At 35.6% G+C, this 21,730-nt stretch overlaps 1 protein-coding gene across 1 annotated transcript in view; it reads left to right on the top strand.

Moving 5' to 3' along the window:
• Positions 1–21,730, top strand: part of LOC127861760 (laminin subunit alpha-1-like) — a 163,012-nt gene that overhangs the window by 76,503 nt on the left and 64,779 nt on the right. Inside the window, exons 12-23 of the mRNA XM_052400440.1 lie at positions 1,220–1,375; positions 2,025–2,165; positions 2,944–3,153; positions 5,776–5,877; positions 7,129–7,352; positions 13,321–13,432; positions 14,323–14,436; positions 14,748–14,974; positions 15,573–15,781; positions 16,314–16,420; positions 18,338–18,515; positions 19,692–19,801. Coding sequence (XP_052256400.1) covers positions 1,220–1,375; positions 2,025–2,165; positions 2,944–3,153; positions 5,776–5,877; positions 7,129–7,352; positions 13,321–13,432; positions 14,323–14,436; positions 14,748–14,974; positions 15,573–15,781; positions 16,314–16,420; positions 18,338–18,515; positions 19,692–19,801 — 1,890 coding nt within the window. The remainder of the gene's footprint in view (positions 1–1,219; positions 1,376–2,024; positions 2,166–2,943; positions 3,154–5,775; positions 5,878–7,128; positions 7,353–13,320; positions 13,433–14,322; positions 14,437–14,747; positions 14,975–15,572; positions 15,782–16,313; positions 16,421–18,337; positions 18,516–19,691; positions 19,802–21,730) is intronic.

Here is a 21,730-nt window from a genome sequence, read left to right as displayed (position 1 = left end):
TGGAAAATTGAAACAGACACAAATCTGATATACCTTAGTAAATTTATTGGAGCATGATGCTCCTTTAAAAACATTCACATTGAAAGTGGAAAAATCAGGACACAAGCAGTTTCAGGCAACCAGGTGGATGGCACGGATGATTGTTTTCCCCCCAGTAATGAGAATGAGCTATTCAATTTGCTCCTATACAACTTTTACAAGTTAATTACTCCAATCCAGTCCTCCAAGCTAATTCATCCAATCCAGTCCAATTCCTCCATTATAACAATATATTTATTTAGCAACCATTTAATAACAAATCCGAAACATACCAAAAGGCCTAAAAACGGGTTCCGCGAGTAATACACTAATAGACATTCCTAGTCTGTTCTGGACATCACTCTCCCATATACCAATAATTTTAAAAAATCCAATAGAAGTGTTATCTTGTGAAAAGTGGGTTATTCAGATTTTGTAAAATGACCCTGAGAAACCACCTGTCCCTGTTAAGTAGAGTTTGACCCTCCGGGCCAGTGGTCCCTATGAGATCTTAGTTCTAGTTCTAAAGTCCAACTCGATGCCTGGTGACCAGGCAACCTGTCAAAGGATATTTATTAAAGACGTGATTTTAGCGAGCCTAAAAAATTGTCCGAAATGTTCAGAATGCCTGAAGTCCGGCTGATCCGTGTCACTCAAGAGTTTGCTTTGAGGCGCTTATGAAAAGTATCGAGGCAATGCAAGCCCTTTCTGACACTGACTCGACCCTTGTCAACTTTATCAACATCTGTTTTAAAACCAGTAAGTGAGCGGACCAACTCAGTGCTGTTATTTATTTAAGACAAACGTAGTCCCACCGCCAGCCCCAAAATAAATGGGATTATGGTCATTGCCATAATCCCGATTATAAGCATAATCAAAAATGATGTTTTCATGACAAAATTCCATGATCGTCCATGGTAAAATCCAAAATATGGATATTTAATGATTTTTTGAGACAATGCCATTTTCCTTTTTTTTTTAGAGAATTGTAATGTACCCTGGCTTTAACCAATATCAACCATATTCAGATAAGTCTGACTGTGTACAGAATCGCTGGGCCAAGATTATTGTCTATTTTCTGCACTGTTGCATATAAATGTTATATGTTAAAAGAATGAAAAATGTGTTAAACTGTAACTAAACAACTAATTTTTCTAAAAAGTGAAATTAGTACCTTCACTGACCTCTTTCGTGTTTTCAGATGCCAGGGTCGTGCATCTGCAAGACTGGTTTCAGTGGTCAGAACTGTGACCAATGTGCGGTCGGTTACCATAGTTACCCAAGGTGTGAGCCCTGCTCATGCAGCACGGCTGGAACTGTGGACCCCAAGATGTGTGAGGGGCGATGTGTGTGCAAGGTAGTGTTAGTGAAGTGTAACCTGTTGCCATGGTGATGATGTGTCACATAAGTGTGTAGAAGGGTAGATCTGTCTTGACATATTGCGGTCGAAATAGTTGTGACTTGTTAATTGATGATTGAATCGTCACACAACATTAGTCAAATAGAAAGTTCACCATTGGGTAGTGGGTATTGTGTCTGCCTATCAACTGGGATGTCACGGGTTCCATCCCTCCCTTTGGAGGGTTCCTTAGATCACCCCTGATGTTCTAAGTACTGGTTCTACAAAGGAAACTGACTCAAGGGTGTTTCCATAAGCATAATGCTTTTGATGCAATGGAGCAGAGTAGCCTTAATAAATAGATTTAAACTGAATTCAACAATGTTCACTATGTTTTTGCAACTGATCACTTATATTTTACAATTAAAAAGGTGTAATCTGGTTGACTGTGGTAATATTTTGGAATTATATTTTCCATTACACTATGCTGTTCTACTGCTTTGTTGCTTTGAGAATTAGTAGTCTCTTTGCTCATATGTCTTCTAATATCTATTTTTAGCTAATGTTATTAGAACATGATTCAATAAACTATACAAAAGTATTGAATCCTAAATATGATTACAGCTTTTGTAAGTAGCATATCAAATATGTTTGTGCAACATTTCAGCAAAATGTGGAAGGCGCCAATTGTGACCGCTGCAAGCCTGGTTTCTATGACCTCCGTGCAGACAATGCCCAGGGCTGCAGGCAGTGTTTCTGTTTTGGTATCTCATCGACCTGTCAGAGCGCTGGGTTAGGCTTGGTACAGGTACGTGTCTTTGAACTGCAATATTATTGACAAAGTACATATATGTTTTTAATAAAATTAACTTTGTTACCTGTTTATTTGCTTGGTCTTCATCGATATGTTCTGTCATAACAGTCAGTGTTCCTATAACTTGATAGAGAGTCTGAGACTGGTGGAATCAAAACACAAATTGTACAAATGTGGATCTTGCTAGTAGACCTTCATGAATTTATATACTAAGTTTATAGCATTTCAACCTCTTAAGGATTACTGCAAAATGCTTTGGGCTAGTGGATTTAAACAATGAAAAGATGGTAATAAAAGTGACTTTGTTACCAAATAAGTTCAAACAATATCAGGAGAAGTTAATGAAGTATCTACTTGAATATATGTATCCCGGAAAAAGCAACTTTTTGGAAAACCCCACTAATCTGCTGGTACAAATAAACATGACCCATTTGTAATCCTTTTAAAATCACACGCAGTATCAACCGTTATTATTTAAAGTAAGCTATCATTGGTTGATGTAATGGACCAGCGTTGTTTGTATATCGGGGTGATTAGTGGGTTTTTCTAAACTCGTGCTTTTCCGGGATAGATCTATTTGCTGCAGTGAAATATCATGACTGAATATTTAACTAAATTGTTAGTTATATTAGAGAAAAATGCATTTGCATCAGTAAAAATTATAATTCTTACTAAAATTACAGAAAAAAATTGTACAGGAAAATTATTATTACAGAATGTTAAAACTTAAATGTAACCAACACTTGTATTACTTTGTACATGCATTCCACAGATTACTGATATGAGTTCCAACATGGATGGATGGACAATCATCACGTTGAATGATGACTGGTTTTCCTATTTCCCGACCCTGGTGGACGGCTGGTTGGAGTATCGCACGTTCCCGGCTAGAGACCAGAACATGCTGGATCCTGGCGATGGCAGCAGGCAGGAAGATGTTATCTACTACTGGCAAGCACCTCACAAGTACTATGGAAACAGGGTAATAGTGAATTTATGCGCTTTCGGAAAATGGGGCATAATGAATGTGAGTTTAGTGTTGTCCCGATTAGCCTGTGCAGTCCACACAGGCTACTCAAGGAAGACACAATCCACTTAAGCTTGATTTTTGCTAAGAATATACTTTTTTAAATGGAAAAATGCAAAAAAAAGCTGTAAGTATCAATCCTGACTAGCCTGTGCAGATTACCCAGGTTAATCTGGTATGATACTTTACGCACTTGCACATCTGTCCTAGAGCAATGCTCATCTGCAACATGCTTGTACCATACAAAATGAGACTTAATTTTGTATGCACCCGGATCGAATGATCGGGGGTATATTGTTTTTGGCCTGTCTGTCTGTCATTGTATGTGTGTGTCTGTCCTAAAACTTTAACCTTGGTCATAACTTCTGCAATATTGATGATAGCAACTTGATATTTGGCTTGCAAGTGTATCTCATGGAGCTGCACATTTCAAGTGGTGAAAGGTCAAGGTCATCCTAAAAGGTCAAATATATGGCTTTAAAGCGGCGCAGTAGGGGGCATTGTGTTTCACAAACACAGCTCTTGTTTTTTAGCTTACCTGAGCACTACTTGCTCATGGTGAGCTTTTGTGATCGCCTTTTGTCCGTTGTGCGGCGTCAACATTTGCCTTGTTAACTCTCTAAAGGGCTCATTTATTGTCCAATCTTCATGAAATTTGGTCAGAAGATTGGTCTCAATGATATCTTGGATGAGTTCGAAAATGGTTACGTTTGCTTGAAAAACATGGCTGCCAAGGGGTGGGGCTTTTTTCCTTATATGGCTATAGTAAAATCTTGTTAACACTGTAGAGGCCACATTTATTGTTTGATCTTTGTGAAACTTGGTCAGAAGATTCATTCTAATAATATCTTGGACGTGTTCGAAAAATCATGCCGGTTGGTTGAAAAACATGGCCGCCAGGGGGCAGGGCATTTTTCCTTATATGGCTATAGTAAAATCTTGTTAACACTCTAGAGGCCACATTTTTTTCCCATCTTCATGAAACTTGCTCGGAAGATTTGTCCCACTGATATCTTGGATGAGTTCAGAAATGGTAACCTTTGCTTGAAAAACATGGCTGCCAAGGGGCGGGGCATTTTTCCTTATATGGCTATATAAGGCTATAGTTAAATCTTGTGAACACTCTATAGTCCACATTTATTTCCAATCTTCATGAAACTTGGTCAGAAGATTCATCCCAATAATATCTTGGACAAGTTTGAAAATGATGCCGGTTGCTAAAAAACATGGCCACTAGGGGGCGGGGCATTTTTCCTTATATGGCTATAGTAACACCTTGTTAACATTCTAGAGGCCACATTTATTGTCCAATCTTCATGAAATTTGGTCAGAAGATAAATTTTGTCTTATTGATATCTTGTATGAGCTTGAAAATGGTTACGGGGCATTTTTCCTTATATGGCTATATATGGCTATAGTAAAACCTTGTTATACTCTAGAGGCCACATTTATAGTCCGATCTTCATGAAACTCAGTCAGAAGATTCATCCCAACAATATCTTGGACGAGTTTAAAAATGATGCTGGTTGGATGAAAAACATGGCCACCATGGGGGCGGGGCATTTTTCCTTATATGGCTATAGTAAAACCTTGTTAACATTCTAGAGGTCACTTTTATTTTCCGATCATCATGAAACTTTGTCAGAAGATTTGTCCCAATGATATCTTGGATGAATTTGAAAATGGTTTTGGTTGCTTTAAAAACATGGCCACTAGGGGGCGGGGCATTTTTCCTTATATGGCTATTTATGGCTATAGTAAAACCTTGTTTACACTCTAGAGGCCACATTTATTGTCCAATCTTCATGAAATTTGGTCAGAAGATTGGTCTCAATGATATCTTGGATGAGTTTGAAAATAATTATGTTTGCTTGAAAACATGGCTTCCAAGGGGCGGGGCATTTTTCCTTATATGGCTATAGTAAAATCTTGTCAACACTCTAGAGGCCACATTTACAGTCCGATCTTCATGAAATTTGGTCAGAAGATATATCTCGATAATTTCTTGGACAAATTCAAGAATTATGCCTGTTGGTTTAAAAACATGGCTGCCAGGGGGCGGGGCATTTTTCCTTGTATGGCTATAGTAAAACCTTGTTAACACTCTAGAGGCCACATTTATTTTCCAATCTTCATGAAACTTTGTCAGAAGATTTGTCCCAATAATATCTTGTTATCTCAGGTGATCGACTTTGGGCCTTTGAGGCCCTCTTGTTCATGATTATCTTTGATAATAAAAAATATATAAATGTATGGCAATACTATGTTTACATGGGCAACACTGTTGATGACTGTTTTGAGAAAGCCTGCCTGCCTGTAAGGCGTAAACTTAGGTTTTAAACTTTTTCTAAAATTGTCTTGTAAGCTTTAAGCATGTACTTTCATTACAATGTTTGACATTCTATTCCTTCTTTTACAGAATAGTGTACCGTTGTGCTGATAAAACTATTCTGAAGTATTTTAGCATGAAATACATTATTTTATCATACAGACCATAGCTATATGATGTTTGATATTCTTATACATGATTTCATCATTCAGACCATAGCTATATGATGTTTGATATTCTTTCTCCAGCTGGCCTCCTATGGTGGGTCCCTCAACTACAACATCAAGTTCACTCTGGACACCTCGGCTCCAGTACAGACCCACCTGGCTGAGGCCAATGTCATCTTACAGGTAACTACTAGTGATGTTCTTAGAGTGTGGGTTCTTAAAATCATTGGCATGGATATTATGTATGAGAACACATTTTTATACTAAAAAGTAGGGATGGCAAAATTATTCGAATAATCGAATATTTGATTGAATTGTCAGCATTTGAATAATAAAATTGATATTCGCATATTCGCATTTTTATCCAAACGTAATTTCATCAATCTTTAATGACCTGCGAACCGCTTACTAAAAAGCAACCGAAATCACTTGGGAGTAACATGTTTGACGTGACGTTCTTGGTGTCAAACTGATAACGCGGCCCGTATCAGTGTTGATTGCGCAATGCAATATACACGCTCTAAGAAAGGCCCCGACTGTTGTTTGCCAATGGGGTGCCAATTAAAGGTTTCAATTGACTGGCGAATAATAATTAACTTTTGTGATCACAATATGTACAGCCATTAAAATGTGTGAATTACTCAAATCGCGCAATGCAATATACTTACTATAAGAAAGGGCCCGAACTGTTGTTTGTCAATTATGTACCAATTAAGGGCTTCAATTTACTTGCGAATAATAATTTAGTTTTTGTGATCACAGTTTGAACAGACATTTAAATATGTGAATTTCTCAAAAGTAACAGATGATATAAATTAAACAATCATTAAGGAATCATAATTCAAATCTGAAAATGCCACCAGCCCCTTCTGCAGTATGGAATACTTTACACGGTCCGTGGATAAGAAGACCGCAACGTGTAATGTGTGTAAACTTAGTTTTACATATGCGCGGTCTGCTACAAATCTGTGGAATCATTAAAAAATAAAATTCTATGTCACGATGTTTTTCATTCTATTTATGCCCGATCACAGTTTCGGTCATAGTATTAGTCGACAGCGATACAATTATTTGATAAGAAAAGGTTAATAAACAGCCTCGTATTTAGCAAACGGATATAACTTACAAACTAATGAAAATTAACACATAACAAGGTAAAATCAATCCAGCCGTTTAATGCAAATATTCGAATATTCGATTTAATGAATTTGCGAACATTCGAATACCGATATTGGTATTTGATGCCATCCCTACTAAAAAGGGAACTCCTTATGGAGATCATTGTAAAAAATTACTTGGTAAATAAAATATTGTGATCTCAAAAAAAAAAATAATTCTATCCCTGTTTACTTTTGTTTACATAAAAGTAATTATTTTATCCTGGTATTCATTTAAATTGATTTTAAGTAGAATATTAAATGCTCCAATTTCCAGGGTGCAAATCTCACCATAACAAACGGTCGCAGTTACATTCGCGAGGACCAGGACAATAAACGTTCAGTTGTCCTGGATGAGACCAACTGGTTTGAACTGGACACAACCAATGGCCGCTACATCGGCTCCCAGCATGTGTCCAGGAAGGATTTCATGCTGCTCTTGTTTGATCTCAGGAGAATACTGATCAGGGCTACACACCACACTGCGCAGGACAATGTCATGTAGGCTGTATTCATGTATTAATCAGAATAATGTCATGTAGGCTGTATTTATGTATACATTAGGATAACGTCATGAAGGCTGTTTTAATTTATTTAATTTATTAGGATAATGTCATGTAGGCAGTATTATTTTATTAATCAGGATAATATATCATGTAGGCTGTATTTATTTATCAATCATGATAATTTCATGTGAACTGTATTCATGAATTAATCAGAGTCAAGTCATGTAGGTGGTAGTCATTTATTTATCAGGATAATGTCATGTATACTGTATTATTTTCATAATCGTAAGTTCTTTTGATGTTTATTGAATCAACTATATTGCAGTTGTTGTTTTTCGTTCTGTTGTTCTTTGAGAGGCATTGTCATCGGTTTGATTAGATTTTAATGTCATAAATACATTACCTGCTATCTATTAGCTACACCTTTTCAAGGTGGGTTATCTCATCAAGAAATTAACCAAGCGCTGGAAACCGTCCACCTCCATAACGAAAGTAGATAAGTAGGTCAGGTTAAACATAGTACAATGTAACCTAACCAAAAATCAATTCATCTTCCTTTTCTGGAGAGCCTCCATGCAGCATGCCATTTTTCTTCTCGGAGTGAAATTTGGATTTTTCGTTAGTTTCTGCGTGGTTGTTCGGGTTATTAGAAGGATAAATTGTGTTATTTATCTTTTCTCATGCATTCAGAAGTTATTTCTTGTAAATATTGTTGAAACTTTAATTGTTTTCAGCTTTGCCGGGTTCGTACGTGCTCATGCACTTGAGCATGTGCATTTCGTGATCTTCGTCAATAAGCAATTGAGAAGATTTGTACAGTGTAAATAATTGATTTTAACTGTGTTTTTCATTAAATCTGTTTTATAACCACTGTTTATTCTCTTGTAGGTTCTTTTCTTTTTCTTCTGTTTCAGAAAATTAGAAATGAATTTACATACAAAAGCGTGTGCTTTTCGTGATTCTTCTTCAATAAATAATTGAGAGAATCTTTATTGTTTGCATTTTGTACATATATTGAATTTAACATTATATTTCACAAATTGGTTTACGACCATTTAATAGTTTATTTTGTTTGTATTTTCTTTTCGTTTTCTTGTTTTAGAATTAAAGAAAATAAATTTACAAACATGAGATTCATGACATGGAGTCGTGAACAAGCACGTGCAAAGCGTGTTATTCTACATTATAAAATGACAATCTACTTGATGGTCATTTAATTGTTTTGAATTTAACTTTGGTTTATGTTCAACGGCAGTGTGTATTATACGTACAATTGATGTTATCTTTTACGATAGTAACTGAGAGAATATTATTAAATTGTATCTTGAAACCAGGAACTTATTTATTGGTGCAAGAACATTAAATTTTCTCTATCGTCCTACACATAGCAGTTCTTATTAACGCCCTAATGGACGTTTTGTCTTGTAGTTCTTTCTGTTTCATTTGTACATCAAGAAATGGTTAACTTGAAATTTCTTTTGTTTAGTTTTCCGTTTTGGTTTAAATGAATGTGATTTGTGCATGCCCGGCAGTGTTTTGCGCAATAGCAGAAAATATCGTTCATCGCAGTGAAAATGCTGAACAATGTGTACGCATTTCACAGGAATCGAAACAGCAGCGTGTGCGATTGTTGTATATTCGTCGGCTTGACATTAACTGGATACATACGTTTAAATTTCATCCATTATATTCAATTGGAATATCTTGGCGAGTTTTTGCCATATGTTTATGGTTTCTTCTTTGTGAACCATGGTATTATGTTTTACGACATTTTCAGTATCCGTTAAAATTTGGTCAGGATACTTATTCACAGGTCAAATATCACTTATCAGAAATGCCTATTTTATACTGATTATAACATGTGCCACTACATGTCTGGCCATTATTTAGTAATCTTTACAGAAAAACGTTTTTCTGTAGAGCTTGAATCCTTGTTAATTTTGCAAGGATAATTCCATCAGAACTGTCTATGAGGTTATCTGGAAATCTTTTTTGACTGGGTATTCAACAGCATACTTATTACTTTAATCACTATGCTAGATGCATAGATGTTTTTCTCATCTATTTCTCGGATGATAAAAAAATTGTTCTTATCTACATCAAAGGATACAGATTATGCCTTAGTATACCTTGGTTTTTGTAAGTCATCACAACTCTGTGTTGTCTTACCTATTTTGGAACTGATCCAAGTTTTGAAACTTCAAAACCATGTTTTTCCTTCCCTTACCTTATTAAGAGGATTTGGCTTGTGTTATTGGGTTGCTTAATAAGCTTCCTATGAACCTTGTCATCAGGATTACTAACAGTTCCAATATAATTTTAAGACGGTTTTTCCTTCTTATTATGGCTTTTACCATACGGAGAAGTGAAATTCATGCTTTTTCTGTTGAATTCGACCAATTTCAGTTGGATCTAATGTCGTCTTCACTTGTTGGTCAGCCAGGATTCTTTGCTTTATATCAACTCCTCTATATGACTTAAAAATCTTCAAGTTTCCAAGTTGTTTTTTTTAAACTGGTAGACATGAAGATGAGGATAAACTTCTATGGCAGTGTTAGTCCATTCGAGGATCTCAAAAGACACTCCTCATTTCCTAAAAATGGGGGGGGGGGGGAGATGTGTCTGCGGCTTCTATTTCTCAGGGTTTGACCTCGACTAAGGAAGGTTTATTAGCTCATCTATTTTTGAAAAAAAATTATGAGCTATTGTCATCACCTTGGCGTAGGCGTTGGCGTCCAGATAAGTTTTGCGTTTAGGTCCATTTTTCTCAGAAAGTATCAATGCTATTGCATTCAAACTTGGTACACTTACTAACTATCATGATGGGACTGGGCAGGCAAAGTTAGATAACTCTGGTGTGCATTTTGACAGAATTATGTGCCCTTTTTATACTTAGAAAATTGAAAACTTTGGTTAAGTTTTGTGTTTAGGTCCATTTTATTCCTTAAGTATCAAAGCTATTGCTTTCATACTTGCAACACTTACTAACTATCATAAAGGGACTGTGCAGGCAAAGTAATGTAACTCTGACTGGCATTTTGACAGAATTATGTGCCCTTTTTATACTTAGAAAATTGAAAATTTGGTTAAGTTTTGTGTTTAGGTCCACTTTATTCCTACAGTATCAAAGCTATTGCTTTCATACTTGCAACACTTATTAACTATCATAAGGGGACTGTGCAGGCAAAGTTATGTAACTCTGACTGGCATTTGGACGGAATTATGGGCCCTTTATACTTAGAAAATTGAAAATTTTGTCAAGTTTTGTGTTTTGGTCCACTTTACCCCTAAACTATCATAGATATTGCTTTCATACTTGGAACACTCGCAAACTATCATAAGGGTACAGTAGAAGGACAAGTTGCATAACTCTGGTTGTCATTTTTACGGAATTATGGCCCTTTTTCGACTTAGTAACTTTGAATATATGGTTAAATTTTGTGTTTCGATCCACTTTACTTCGAAAGTATCAAGGCTATTGCTTTCAAACTTCAAATACTTTCATGCTATCATGAGGTTACTGTACCTGGCAAGTTAAATTTTACCTTGAACTTTGAATGACCTTGCTAAAAATGCCATAAATTCTTTATTTATGATTAGATTTGATTGATACTTTGACAAAACTACTCTTACCTGACATACCACAATAGACTCCACCCAGAATCATCCCCCGTGCCCTTCCCCCCCGAATCCCCCCCCTCCTATCTATTTTTTTTTTTTTTAAAGATCATCTCACAAATGACCACCACACCCTCACACTATACTATACCCCCCCCCCCCCCCACCCCACCCCCCGAAATTTTTTTTTTTTAAACGGTTAAAAAACACATTTTTTTTTTTTTTATTATTTTATGTTTGAAATACCGTCCAACCATCGCACCCAAGAATACCCCCCCTCCCCCCCCCCCCCCCTAATTTTTTTTTTTTTATCATCTCACAAATGACCGCCACACCCTCGCCCTCGCACTATACTATACCCCCCCACCACCCCCCTAAATATTTTTTTTTTAAGATCATCTCACAAATGACCACCACACCCTCACACTATACTATATCCCCCCCCCCCCCCTGAATCCCCCCCCCTAATTTTTTTTTTTTAAGATCATCTTACAAATGACCACCACACCCTCACACTATACTATACCCCCACACCACCCCACCACCCCCAAATTAATTTTTTTTGAAACGGTTAAAAAACACAAATATTTATTTTTATTATTTTATGTTTGAAATACCGTCCAACCATCGCACCCAAGAATACCCCCCACCCCCACCCCTCCCCCCGAATTCCTCCCCCCCCCCCCCCCCCCCCCCATAATTTTGTTTGTTTTGTTTTTTGTTTTGTTTTAAAGATCATCTCACAAATGACCACCACACCCTCACACTATACTATACCCCCCCCCCCCCCCCCCCTACCCCACCCCCCACCCCCAATTTTTTTTTTGAAACAGTTAAAAAACACAAATATTTATTTTTATTACTTTATGTTTGAAATACCGTCCAACCATCGCACCCAAGAATCCCCCCCCCCCCCCCTCCCCCGGAATTTCCCCCCCCCCCCCCAATCCCCCCCCCCCCAATTTTTTTTTTTTAAGATCATCTCACAAATGACCACCACACCCTCACACTATACCCCCCCACCCCACCCCCCAATTTTTTTTTTTTGAAACGGTTAAAAACACAAATATTTATTTTTATTATTTTATGTTTGAAATACCGTCCAACCATCACACCCAAGAATCCCCCCCACCATTTTGCATTTTTTTCGGCATTTTTGGAAGATAATGTAATAAATGTCCACGCCCCCACACAATACACCCCTCTTCACTCCACCCCTCCCTCCTTTGTGATTGAAAATGAGAGTCCCTTCACCTTTAAAAAGAAAATAGATGAGCGGTCTGCACCCGCATGGCGGTGCTCTTGTTTTTATCCCTAATCTAAGGATTCATTCCTTTTAAGGATATGACCGCAGGAATTAGAGCTCTGTCTGTTTTGTGAGTGTATATTAATCACAAACCACTTTCTGATGTGCTCCAAGCTCTTTTCTGAAGGAATCCGACCACCTTTTTTATCTTCGTTTCTGAAGTTCCAACAATACAACTTGTATATGTTTGGTCTCGTTGTGATTTTTACTAACGGTATTGTCTTTTACGACATTGACATACTTACATGTACTCTTTCCGAGAAGTCACAATTAATTCCGTTCTAACGAAGATTAGCTCATAACCTTTTTCTTGGGTTTTGCTATCAATAGCTGATAACCCAGTATTTGGGTTCTACTGTGAGGGAAAATATTACGAACCTTCCCTCCGCAGCTACAAAATCAGCTAATAGATAGCAGGTAATGTATTTATGAAATTAAAACAATTTTTTTAAGTAAAGTTCATTTTAATTATTAAATACTTACCTGCTATCGATAAGTCCCACCTCCCACCCCGCTCATCGATTAATATTTTCATATAATTATGAAAAAGAAGATGAACTGTGGGTATTGATTTCGGGTTAGATTACATTATACTTTGTTTAACCTGACTCATCTACTTTCGTTATGGAGGTGGACAGTTCCCGGCGCTTGGTTAATTTCTGGATGAGATAACCCACCTTGAAAAGGTGTAGCTAATAGATAGCAGGTAAGTATTTAATAATTAAAATGAATTTTACTTTTTAAATTTGTTTTATTTTTATATACAAAATAAGTTTGTATTATTATGTTGGTTTATTGACTAAATAACAGTAATATTGCAAATATTATTTACATTCTGGTATGATCTGACCTAAATAGTGTTGCAATGTCAATGATAAGTATACTATACTGTCTAGATTACAACTTCTGTTAGTGTTCTTATCTTCATACTTAGTTTATAAAAAAAATATTTGAGTTCACCCATGGAATATGTTTTAAAGAAGATATTTTAGTGCATATTTTTCATGCAACAAATGCTTTTGTTTGATATTTGTTATAGGTTGAAGAATGTTCTTCTGGATACCTCCAACGCTGGCTCAACAAACACTGCCACTATCTCAGGGGTGGAGAAGTGTACCTGTCCTCGGGGTTACACTGGCCTGTCGTGTGAGGTATACATGTATATACATGTACTCTTAGTGTATGCCTTATGAACCTTATTCCTGGGTTGCTGAAGTCATTCAGGGCTTTAAATCTTGTTTGAAATAAGCAGAAGATAAAAAAGAATATACAAGATTATAAATTCATGTATGCTAATTCTTTGTTCATGTTTTTGAAGTATATAAGTCAGATGTGATGGCATAAAAAAATTGGGCGGTGGAGGTGGGGAGTGATTTCCCTGCCTCCTAAATGATCTACCAGTTAATGAAACCCATGTAAGTGCATCTTGAAAGTATGGTTTTGGTACTTTATAATATCAAAATAACACTCCTTTATGTGAAGTTAGAATGGGACACCTATAGTGGAATAAACCTTGTTCTTTTTTTTTTCAATAATATTTTATATGCAGTTTTATTTAATGTAATTCTTCATAGTGAAATTATTTATAAAAAACAACAACATCACTACAATTAGTATAAACAGAATGGAACAAACAAATATAAAGACATGAAATGCTAATTTTTATTGGATTAAAGAGCCAAAATGATCCATCAATTCTTAGTATGATGTTTTATTCCAAATTTACATTATTTTGTTTAATATGGGCAATTTAAATCTCTATTAGATCAATTAGTAATTACCTAAAACCCTTTAAAATTATAAAAAAAATATTTTTTGCTCAGACTAAAGTAAGAAGACAGCCATATTCAATGGTTCCTATTTCTGAAAAGGTTTTTGAAATTCCCTGTGAAGCTTTGACTATTTTAATGTTCCAATATGGAAACTGATAAATTTATCCAAACAGAAAGTTAATATATTCATACATGAGTGTCAGCAGCTGTTTAATGTGTTTGAGCAATAAATAGTTTGCATTATTCTGTATAATGGGTGATGTTTTCAGAGCTGTGATATTGGATGGCGGAGACTCAACAACATTCTGTATGGGGGCCAGTGTATACCCTGCAATTGTTATGGCCACTCGAAGACATGTGACCCCTATACCGGCAGATGTCTGGTAGGGTATTTACTTCTTGAAGAATTTTATTGTCATCAGATAGAACATTACAAATTCTAACTTACACCAGCCTCATTTTCCACGTGTAAATGTTAAGTGACCAATTACTAAGAGTCGATTTTGAATACAACTGTAGACAATGTTATGCTCAAAGTTTATTCTACTGGTAAATGAGATAAAATGCTGACATAGTATTACAATCTAATGCCTTGTAGCATGTTATAGTTAGATCTGCCCCTGTATTCAACAGATTGTGAAAACTATATCATGGGCAAGGCGAAATAAAAATAATCTTGCTGAATTTCTTACAGATGTGCACGGATAACACTGAAGGAAACAACTGTGAAGTGTGCAGAGCTGGTTTCTATGGTGATCCAACTAGGGGCACGCCTGATGACTGCAAGCCTTGTGGGTGTCCATTGACCGAGCCAAGCAACAACTTTGCCTCTACATGTGCTCTGTCACCAAAGTTTGACAACCCTGATGCCTTCGTCTGTTTAGACTGTGCAGTTGGATACACTGGGGAAAGATGCGAAAGGTTTGAACATCAACAGCATTTATATAATGGTGTAATGTTACATTTTATGCAAAGGTTTTGACTTAATTTGTTATCTCTTGAGCATTGTAACCAATCACTTAAAAAGCACTTTGCATGTGGATAGATGGCCATATGGGGAATATGCACGTTGTTTTGGTTTTGTCAGTCTGTATGTCTGTTGGTGTGTCTGTCCAAAAATTATGGATCCTACCATAAATCTAAGAATGCTTTAGCCAGGTTGATAACTTTTGTTTTCTGAATTCAAGGAAACATGGGGAATATCAATGTTATTTCAGTTTTGTCTTTGTCTGTCAGTCCCAACAAAATTGATCATGTGATAATGCTAAGAAGGCTTATAAAGCTTGATTGATGAAAATGGGTATGTAGATAGAGGGGAAATGGGGAATTTGACTTTTTATATTTTATTTAAAGATTTGTAATTTAAGTGTGAACTTATTTATCTGATGATAAATTATAAAAAGTTCAACATGTTAGCCTTGATATATGATAACACAAACTTTCTTCTCTATTATCTAAATGTAGACCATGCTTTACTTGAAATATGTTCTAAATAGGGATCTATTATCCTAACCCCTAGGTGTGATCATGGTTACTATGGATTCCCTGGCGTTCTTGGGGACAGGTGCCAACCCTGCAAGTGTAACGGCAACATTAACCCCAACATGGTGGGCAGTTGTGACCAGCTGACTGGTGACTGCAGGTTGTGTCTACACAACACAGAGGGGCCCAACTGTGGCCGCTGCAGAACTGGCTACTTTGGGACGGCCCGCAATGGAGACTGTAAATGTGAGTAGAAATTATGTATATTTAGTCAAAGAAATGTTGTTTTTCAGGTATAACTTCAAAGATAAATTGTTTCTTTTGTTGGTAAGATTGTGTTGTCTAAGATATATTTTAAATGAAAAAAATATTTTAAATTCATCATTACATTTAACTATATTAACTTCATATATTTAATTTTTTTTTCCAATCAATTAACAAACATGGCACAAGAAATAACAGTAGGTTCTACTTAATTGAACATCAGACAATCAAATATTTTGCTTAATTGAATGAAGTTTCTAAGCACAAAAGCATTTGTATATGTTCACCTTGTAAACAATATTGCTTTATCTGTAGGGATATAGTGTCATGTGGTCAATTGAGAAGCCAATTATCAGTTGTAGGGTATAAACATTTTGTTTTAATTTTGTTATAATTTGACACCCCACATGTGTGCAACACCCTTGTTATTTATGTCATGTGACAAACAGGTGCTAAATGCTGTCTAGTACAGGGTGTTTTGACGAAGTTTGAACAATTCCTTTTAAAATTGCAGTATGTAGCTGTGATCCTTTTGGTTCTGTCAACATGACGTGTAACCGTGACACTGGCTTTTGTACTTGCAAACCACATTACACTGGACGACAGTGTGACAGATGTGAGGTAACCTAGCAAAATAGTGTTGTTGTGTGGAATATAATAAATTTATAAATAAATCATACCATATTCTCAACTGAGCATAATTGTTCTTGTATTTTTTATTCTTAATTTGGTGGTTCAATGGTGGGTATGTAAATTTAGAATACTATTTGAAGTGTATTGTTTAATAATATTTTGTATATTTGATTATCTATTTTGTATCTTAACAGAAACAAACTTTAAATTTAAATATTTGTATAGGCTATTATGGATTGATTTTCATTTTATAAATTAATATATGCTCCTATTTTCTGTTAATGGTCACATAATAATCTCTTAAAATATGATGCTCCAGATTGGGCAAAGTGGTCAAGTAAGTTGATGGAAAAATAGCTGAAAGTGTAGATAAGGTAGCTTATGTAATTGTAACTATCAATCTTAGTTTAAAGCTATTTTTAGCGCACCTGAGCAAAACGTGCTCATGGTGAGCTTTTGTGATCGCCTTTTGTCCGTCGTGCTCCGTCAACATTTGCCTTGTTAACTCTCTAGAGGCCACATTTATTGTCCAATCTTCATGAAATTTGGTAAGAAGATATTGGTTTCAATGATATCTTGGATGAGTTCGAAAATAGTGACGTTTGCTTGAAAAACATGGCTGCTAAGGGGCGGGCATTTTTCCTTATATATCTATAGCAAAATCTTGTTAACACTGTAGAGGCCACATTTATTGTCCAATCCTCATTAAACTTTGTCAGAAGATTCATCCCAATAATATCTTGGACAAGTTCGAAAATGATGTCGGTTTGTTGAAAAACATGGCCGCCAGGGGGGCAGGGTATTTTTTCTTATATGGCTATAGTAAAACCTTGTTAACACTCTAGAGTCCACATTTATTTTCCGATCTTCATGAAACTTGCTCAGAAGATTTGTCCCACTGATATCTTGGATGAGTTCAGAAATGGTAACCTTTGCTTGAAAAACATGGCTGCCAAGGGGCGGGGCATTTTTCCTTATATGGCTATATATGACTATAGTAAAGTCTTTTTGACACTCTAGTTTAATAGCTTAACAATATAAGGGAATAAGCGTGAGCAATATATTATACTGCATTTGTATGAAGGGAAATTGTGTGGTCATGTAAATATGTATCAAATAGATTTATTATATATTAAGCATATTAGAACTATATGAAAGACAATTATATTTCATGTACTCATTACTAAGTTATTTGATGATTGTTTTTCTTGCATTGTGAATGTAATTGTCTTATTGTATGCGATGTTATGTGTTTGGCAGTAATAATAACCACATTAACTACACATGCCTGTATAACTCCACCTGTTTCTGGTGCAAGCTTACACTTGTTTACTAATTATATGGATTATTGACCCATTTTTTCAGGCATACATACATTCCACTTCGATGTTAACCATTTAAATTTGTTATTCATAAACAACATACATGATAGATGGTGTGTGTTTTTGAGTTCCAGACATGTCTGTAGTGTATAGCTTGGGTGTTTTGAAAATGTATACTGAGGGGTTAGTCTTGACCTTAATCATGGCCATTTGAGTAACGTTTTGGCTTTTAGATAATTGTATGCTCATTCCAGACCGTAAATTGTTTGGCACTGAATGACACTGCTTTAATTCAATACCAAATATAGAATCTGCCGCTATTAAGCTACCTGTATTCCTTATATGAGCTTGAATCATAATACAATTCCAATGAGTGTCTTAAAGCTGAAATAGACGCATTTTATGTAGATTGATTTACTTTTTTAATTGTGACGAGAGTTTTCAATTACATGTATCTTATAACTCTTAAAAGCTCAACATTTTTTTTGAAATCTTTTAAAAGAAAATTCTGTTGCCTTATATTTAGTAAGCCATGGTTGTAATCAAATGTTAACCAATGTCACACATTTCCTCACTATGATAGGCTGGCTATGGTGACATACAAAGTGGTTGTAAGGAATGTAACTGTAGCCGCGTGGGTTCCATTGACTACCGTTGCCACCCTGTAACCGGTCAATGTGTTTGCCGCCCTGGCGTCACTGGTTTGACGTGTGACAGATGTCAGACTGGGTTTTATCGGTACTCAACTGGGGGCTGTACGGGTAGGATACTATTTCTACAGCACTAATACTCAATACTCCAAATTGAAAAATGTCAAGTTTTTATTATGTCCCCCACTATAGTAGTGGGGGACATATTGTTTTTGCCCTGTCTGTTGGTCTGTCTGTTTGCGCCAACTTTAACATTTTGCAATAACTTTTGCTATATTGAAGATAGCAACTTCATATTTGGCATGCATGTGTATCTCATGAAGCTGCACATTTTGAGTGGTGAAAGGTCAAGGTCATCCTTCAAGGTCAGAGGTCAATTATATGTGGCCAAAATCGCTCATTTTATGAATACTTTTGCAATATTGAAGATAGCAACTTGATATTTGGCATGCATGTGCATCTCATGGAGCTGCTCATTTTGAGTGGTGAAAGGTCAAGGTCATCCTTCAAGGTCAGAGGTCAAATATATGTGGCCCAAATCGCTTATTTTATGAATACTTTTGCAATATTGAAGATAGCAACTTGATATTTGGCATGCATGTGTATCTCATGGAGCTGCACATTTTGAGTGGTGAAAGGTCAAGGTCATATTTCACAAGGTCAAGGTCATCCTACAATGTCAAACATCATATAGGGGGACATTGTGTTTCACAAACACATCTTGTTCAATGTGGTCATGATTGGAGAGAGTTTAATTATTGATTGTTTAAATAAACAGATTTTAGACAATGCAGAATGCCTATTTCTCAGAGAATACTGTACATGGTTTCCTTTCATTCCCATATTGTATCTCAATTAATGTGTCTAAAAAGGCAGGTTATAGACATAAAGAATACCTATATCTCAGGGAATACTGTTAATGGTTTCAACATTCTTTCACACCCCTATTTTAGGTAAATAAATGTTTTCCAGCAAGTTTTCTTAACAACTTTTTTGTTGTTTGTGCTCACAGATGTCTGAAAGTGAGAGCAAATATTGTTGGATGTTTGGATGTTATTATTGTTGTTTGTGTTGTTACAAAACAATTTGTGAAATTACTATATTAATATTAAAAATACAATATTAAAAAAATACTAATGAATATGTATTTTCAATATAACTATAGAGGTTACATTTCTGTCATATAACTTTGTACTGTACATTATGCACCTTGTTCTCACCTATTAATGGTTGTATGTAAACTGTTTGTGCATTGTATGTGAAATGATTGTGTGAATGTTTTGTTAGATTGTAGATGCTATCGACTTGGATCAAATTCTACAGAAATCTGCGATCTTCGCAGTGGCGAATGCAATTGTCTCCCTTTTGTAAAAGGGGAGTTCTGCAATTCTTGTGAGGTTGGGACAATGAAGTGCGCCAGATATACATTGCTTGAGATCCTCTATACTCAACAAATATTTCCCCTTTTGTATTCAATTTTTATTCTCAGTTTTAGTCAGTGATGCTTTTAGGCAGGCTATTCAGAGTTTTTTCTTGTTTAGTTTATGCTTCTTGTATATAAACTAGGGATGCAAGAGGTTACAAAAATCATTCACCGGTTAACCTATTCCCGTAACCGGTTATTAACCGGTTAACCGAAACGCCTTATTAAGTAGTGAAAATGATTTAGAGTACGCTAAAAATTTCATACCGCTCGAACAGCTCTGTAGAAACAAAAGTTATTTCAAATTTGAAATCGCTTGCGTTGATAGCATGCCAGTTTCATAATAAAATGTATTGTACAATTTATTTTATTAATTTTGTAAATGTGTGCTATATATTTTATTTAGTTTTCCTGCGTACATGCACAGAGGTAATAATTTAAGAACTACACAATGTTCATTTTCACGTGTTAATAACTTATTTTTGGTTGGGCCGCTTATTTTACGTTCGCGTCATATCGCTCACAAAAATGGTGTGTTCATTCCGTTTTAATTTCTGAAACTCAAATTGGCTTAATATAGAAAAGTTTTTTCCCTTTGTATTCGACATAAATTGGGTTATATGCGTCCAACGAATTCGCATCTCTTCTTATTCGATTCTTACATATTTTGTTGTTTGCTTTTTAGCGTTTGTAGTTGAAGTAGTATCGTTTGATTTTCATTATACAATTAAAAAATGTGGGTAAAATAAAGAACACGAATGCAAATTAAATTAATTTTGCATGATATGTAAGTTGAATGTTTAATATAATCAGTACATTTATTTAATAGCGAAGAAACTAAGTATAATGATCTCAAATACTTATAGTTACGTATGTTTGTTAACGTACCATAGCGCGAAAATTTAAAGCAATTACACAAATACTAAATTCAACGGTTTTATATTGTATATATTTTAAATCGATGTTTAATTATTTAATAAGTTAATAATTTGCTTTCTTAAATAACACTTTCATCGGACAGTAATGGTGGAATCATCAGACGTAATATTATTATAATTATATTAATTTTTGATAAACAAAAGGACGTTAATTGTCAAGATTTTAACTACGGATGCAATTCTTGATGAAATTGTTACTTATAAACACGGTATTTTTGCGAGCAATCAGTGTTGGGTATTGGTAAACAAAACATCAAAATCAGCCATCTAATGTCTCAACTGTTTTTTACCGCAAGTTCAATAAACGTGTCAATAACGTCTTTGCTTATAGCTCCCACTTACCGCAGTTCGCTAGTTAAATTTTAGATTGTAAAAAAAAACACAATAGCGTCAGTTAGCAAAACGTACCGCCTATTTGTTATCACAAAGGTATTGATTAATTGTTTTATTACTTTGATTGTTGACCAGGCCTTGACACTAACTTTTTTGACAGGGTACCCGGAGGGAACCCTATTTTCAACTTTTGGTGGCCCTCACCCAAACTAGGGAGTCCTCTTGTTTCAACACACAGCTACTCTCTGCGTAAGGGCAAATAAGTACAAGAAGCATACTAGTACACATTTTTATTTCCTATATTCAATTCTGTTGCCATTTAAAGCAGATCCATTAAAAGCTCATAACCTTGTCTTGTAAACTTTTGATATCATGTATTTCATCAATATCATCAGCATCGTCATCCTTGTCATAATCATCTTCAGCATTATCATCTTCAGCATTGCCCTTCGCCGCCAGAACTTAGCGTTTCGGAAGTTCTTATTATAAACTTTTAAGAAATAAAAGGTAATTACGCGCATTCAGGGGTTTCACTGGCTCAACAAAACTTGTTGCAACTTTTTCGCGCCGTGAAAACTGTCGATTATTCCAACCTTATTAATAAGAACAATCATTTGAAGAAACCTTACTAC

The sequence above is a fragment of the Dreissena polymorpha genome, chromosome 16, assembly GCF_020536995.1.
Source record: "Dreissena polymorpha isolate Duluth1 chromosome 16, UMN_Dpol_1.0, whole genome shotgun sequence".
Classification (NCBI taxonomy): domain Eukaryota; kingdom Metazoa; phylum Mollusca; class Bivalvia; order Myida; family Dreissenidae; genus Dreissena; species Dreissena polymorpha.
This window is presented reverse-complemented; position numbering and strand designations above follow the sequence as displayed.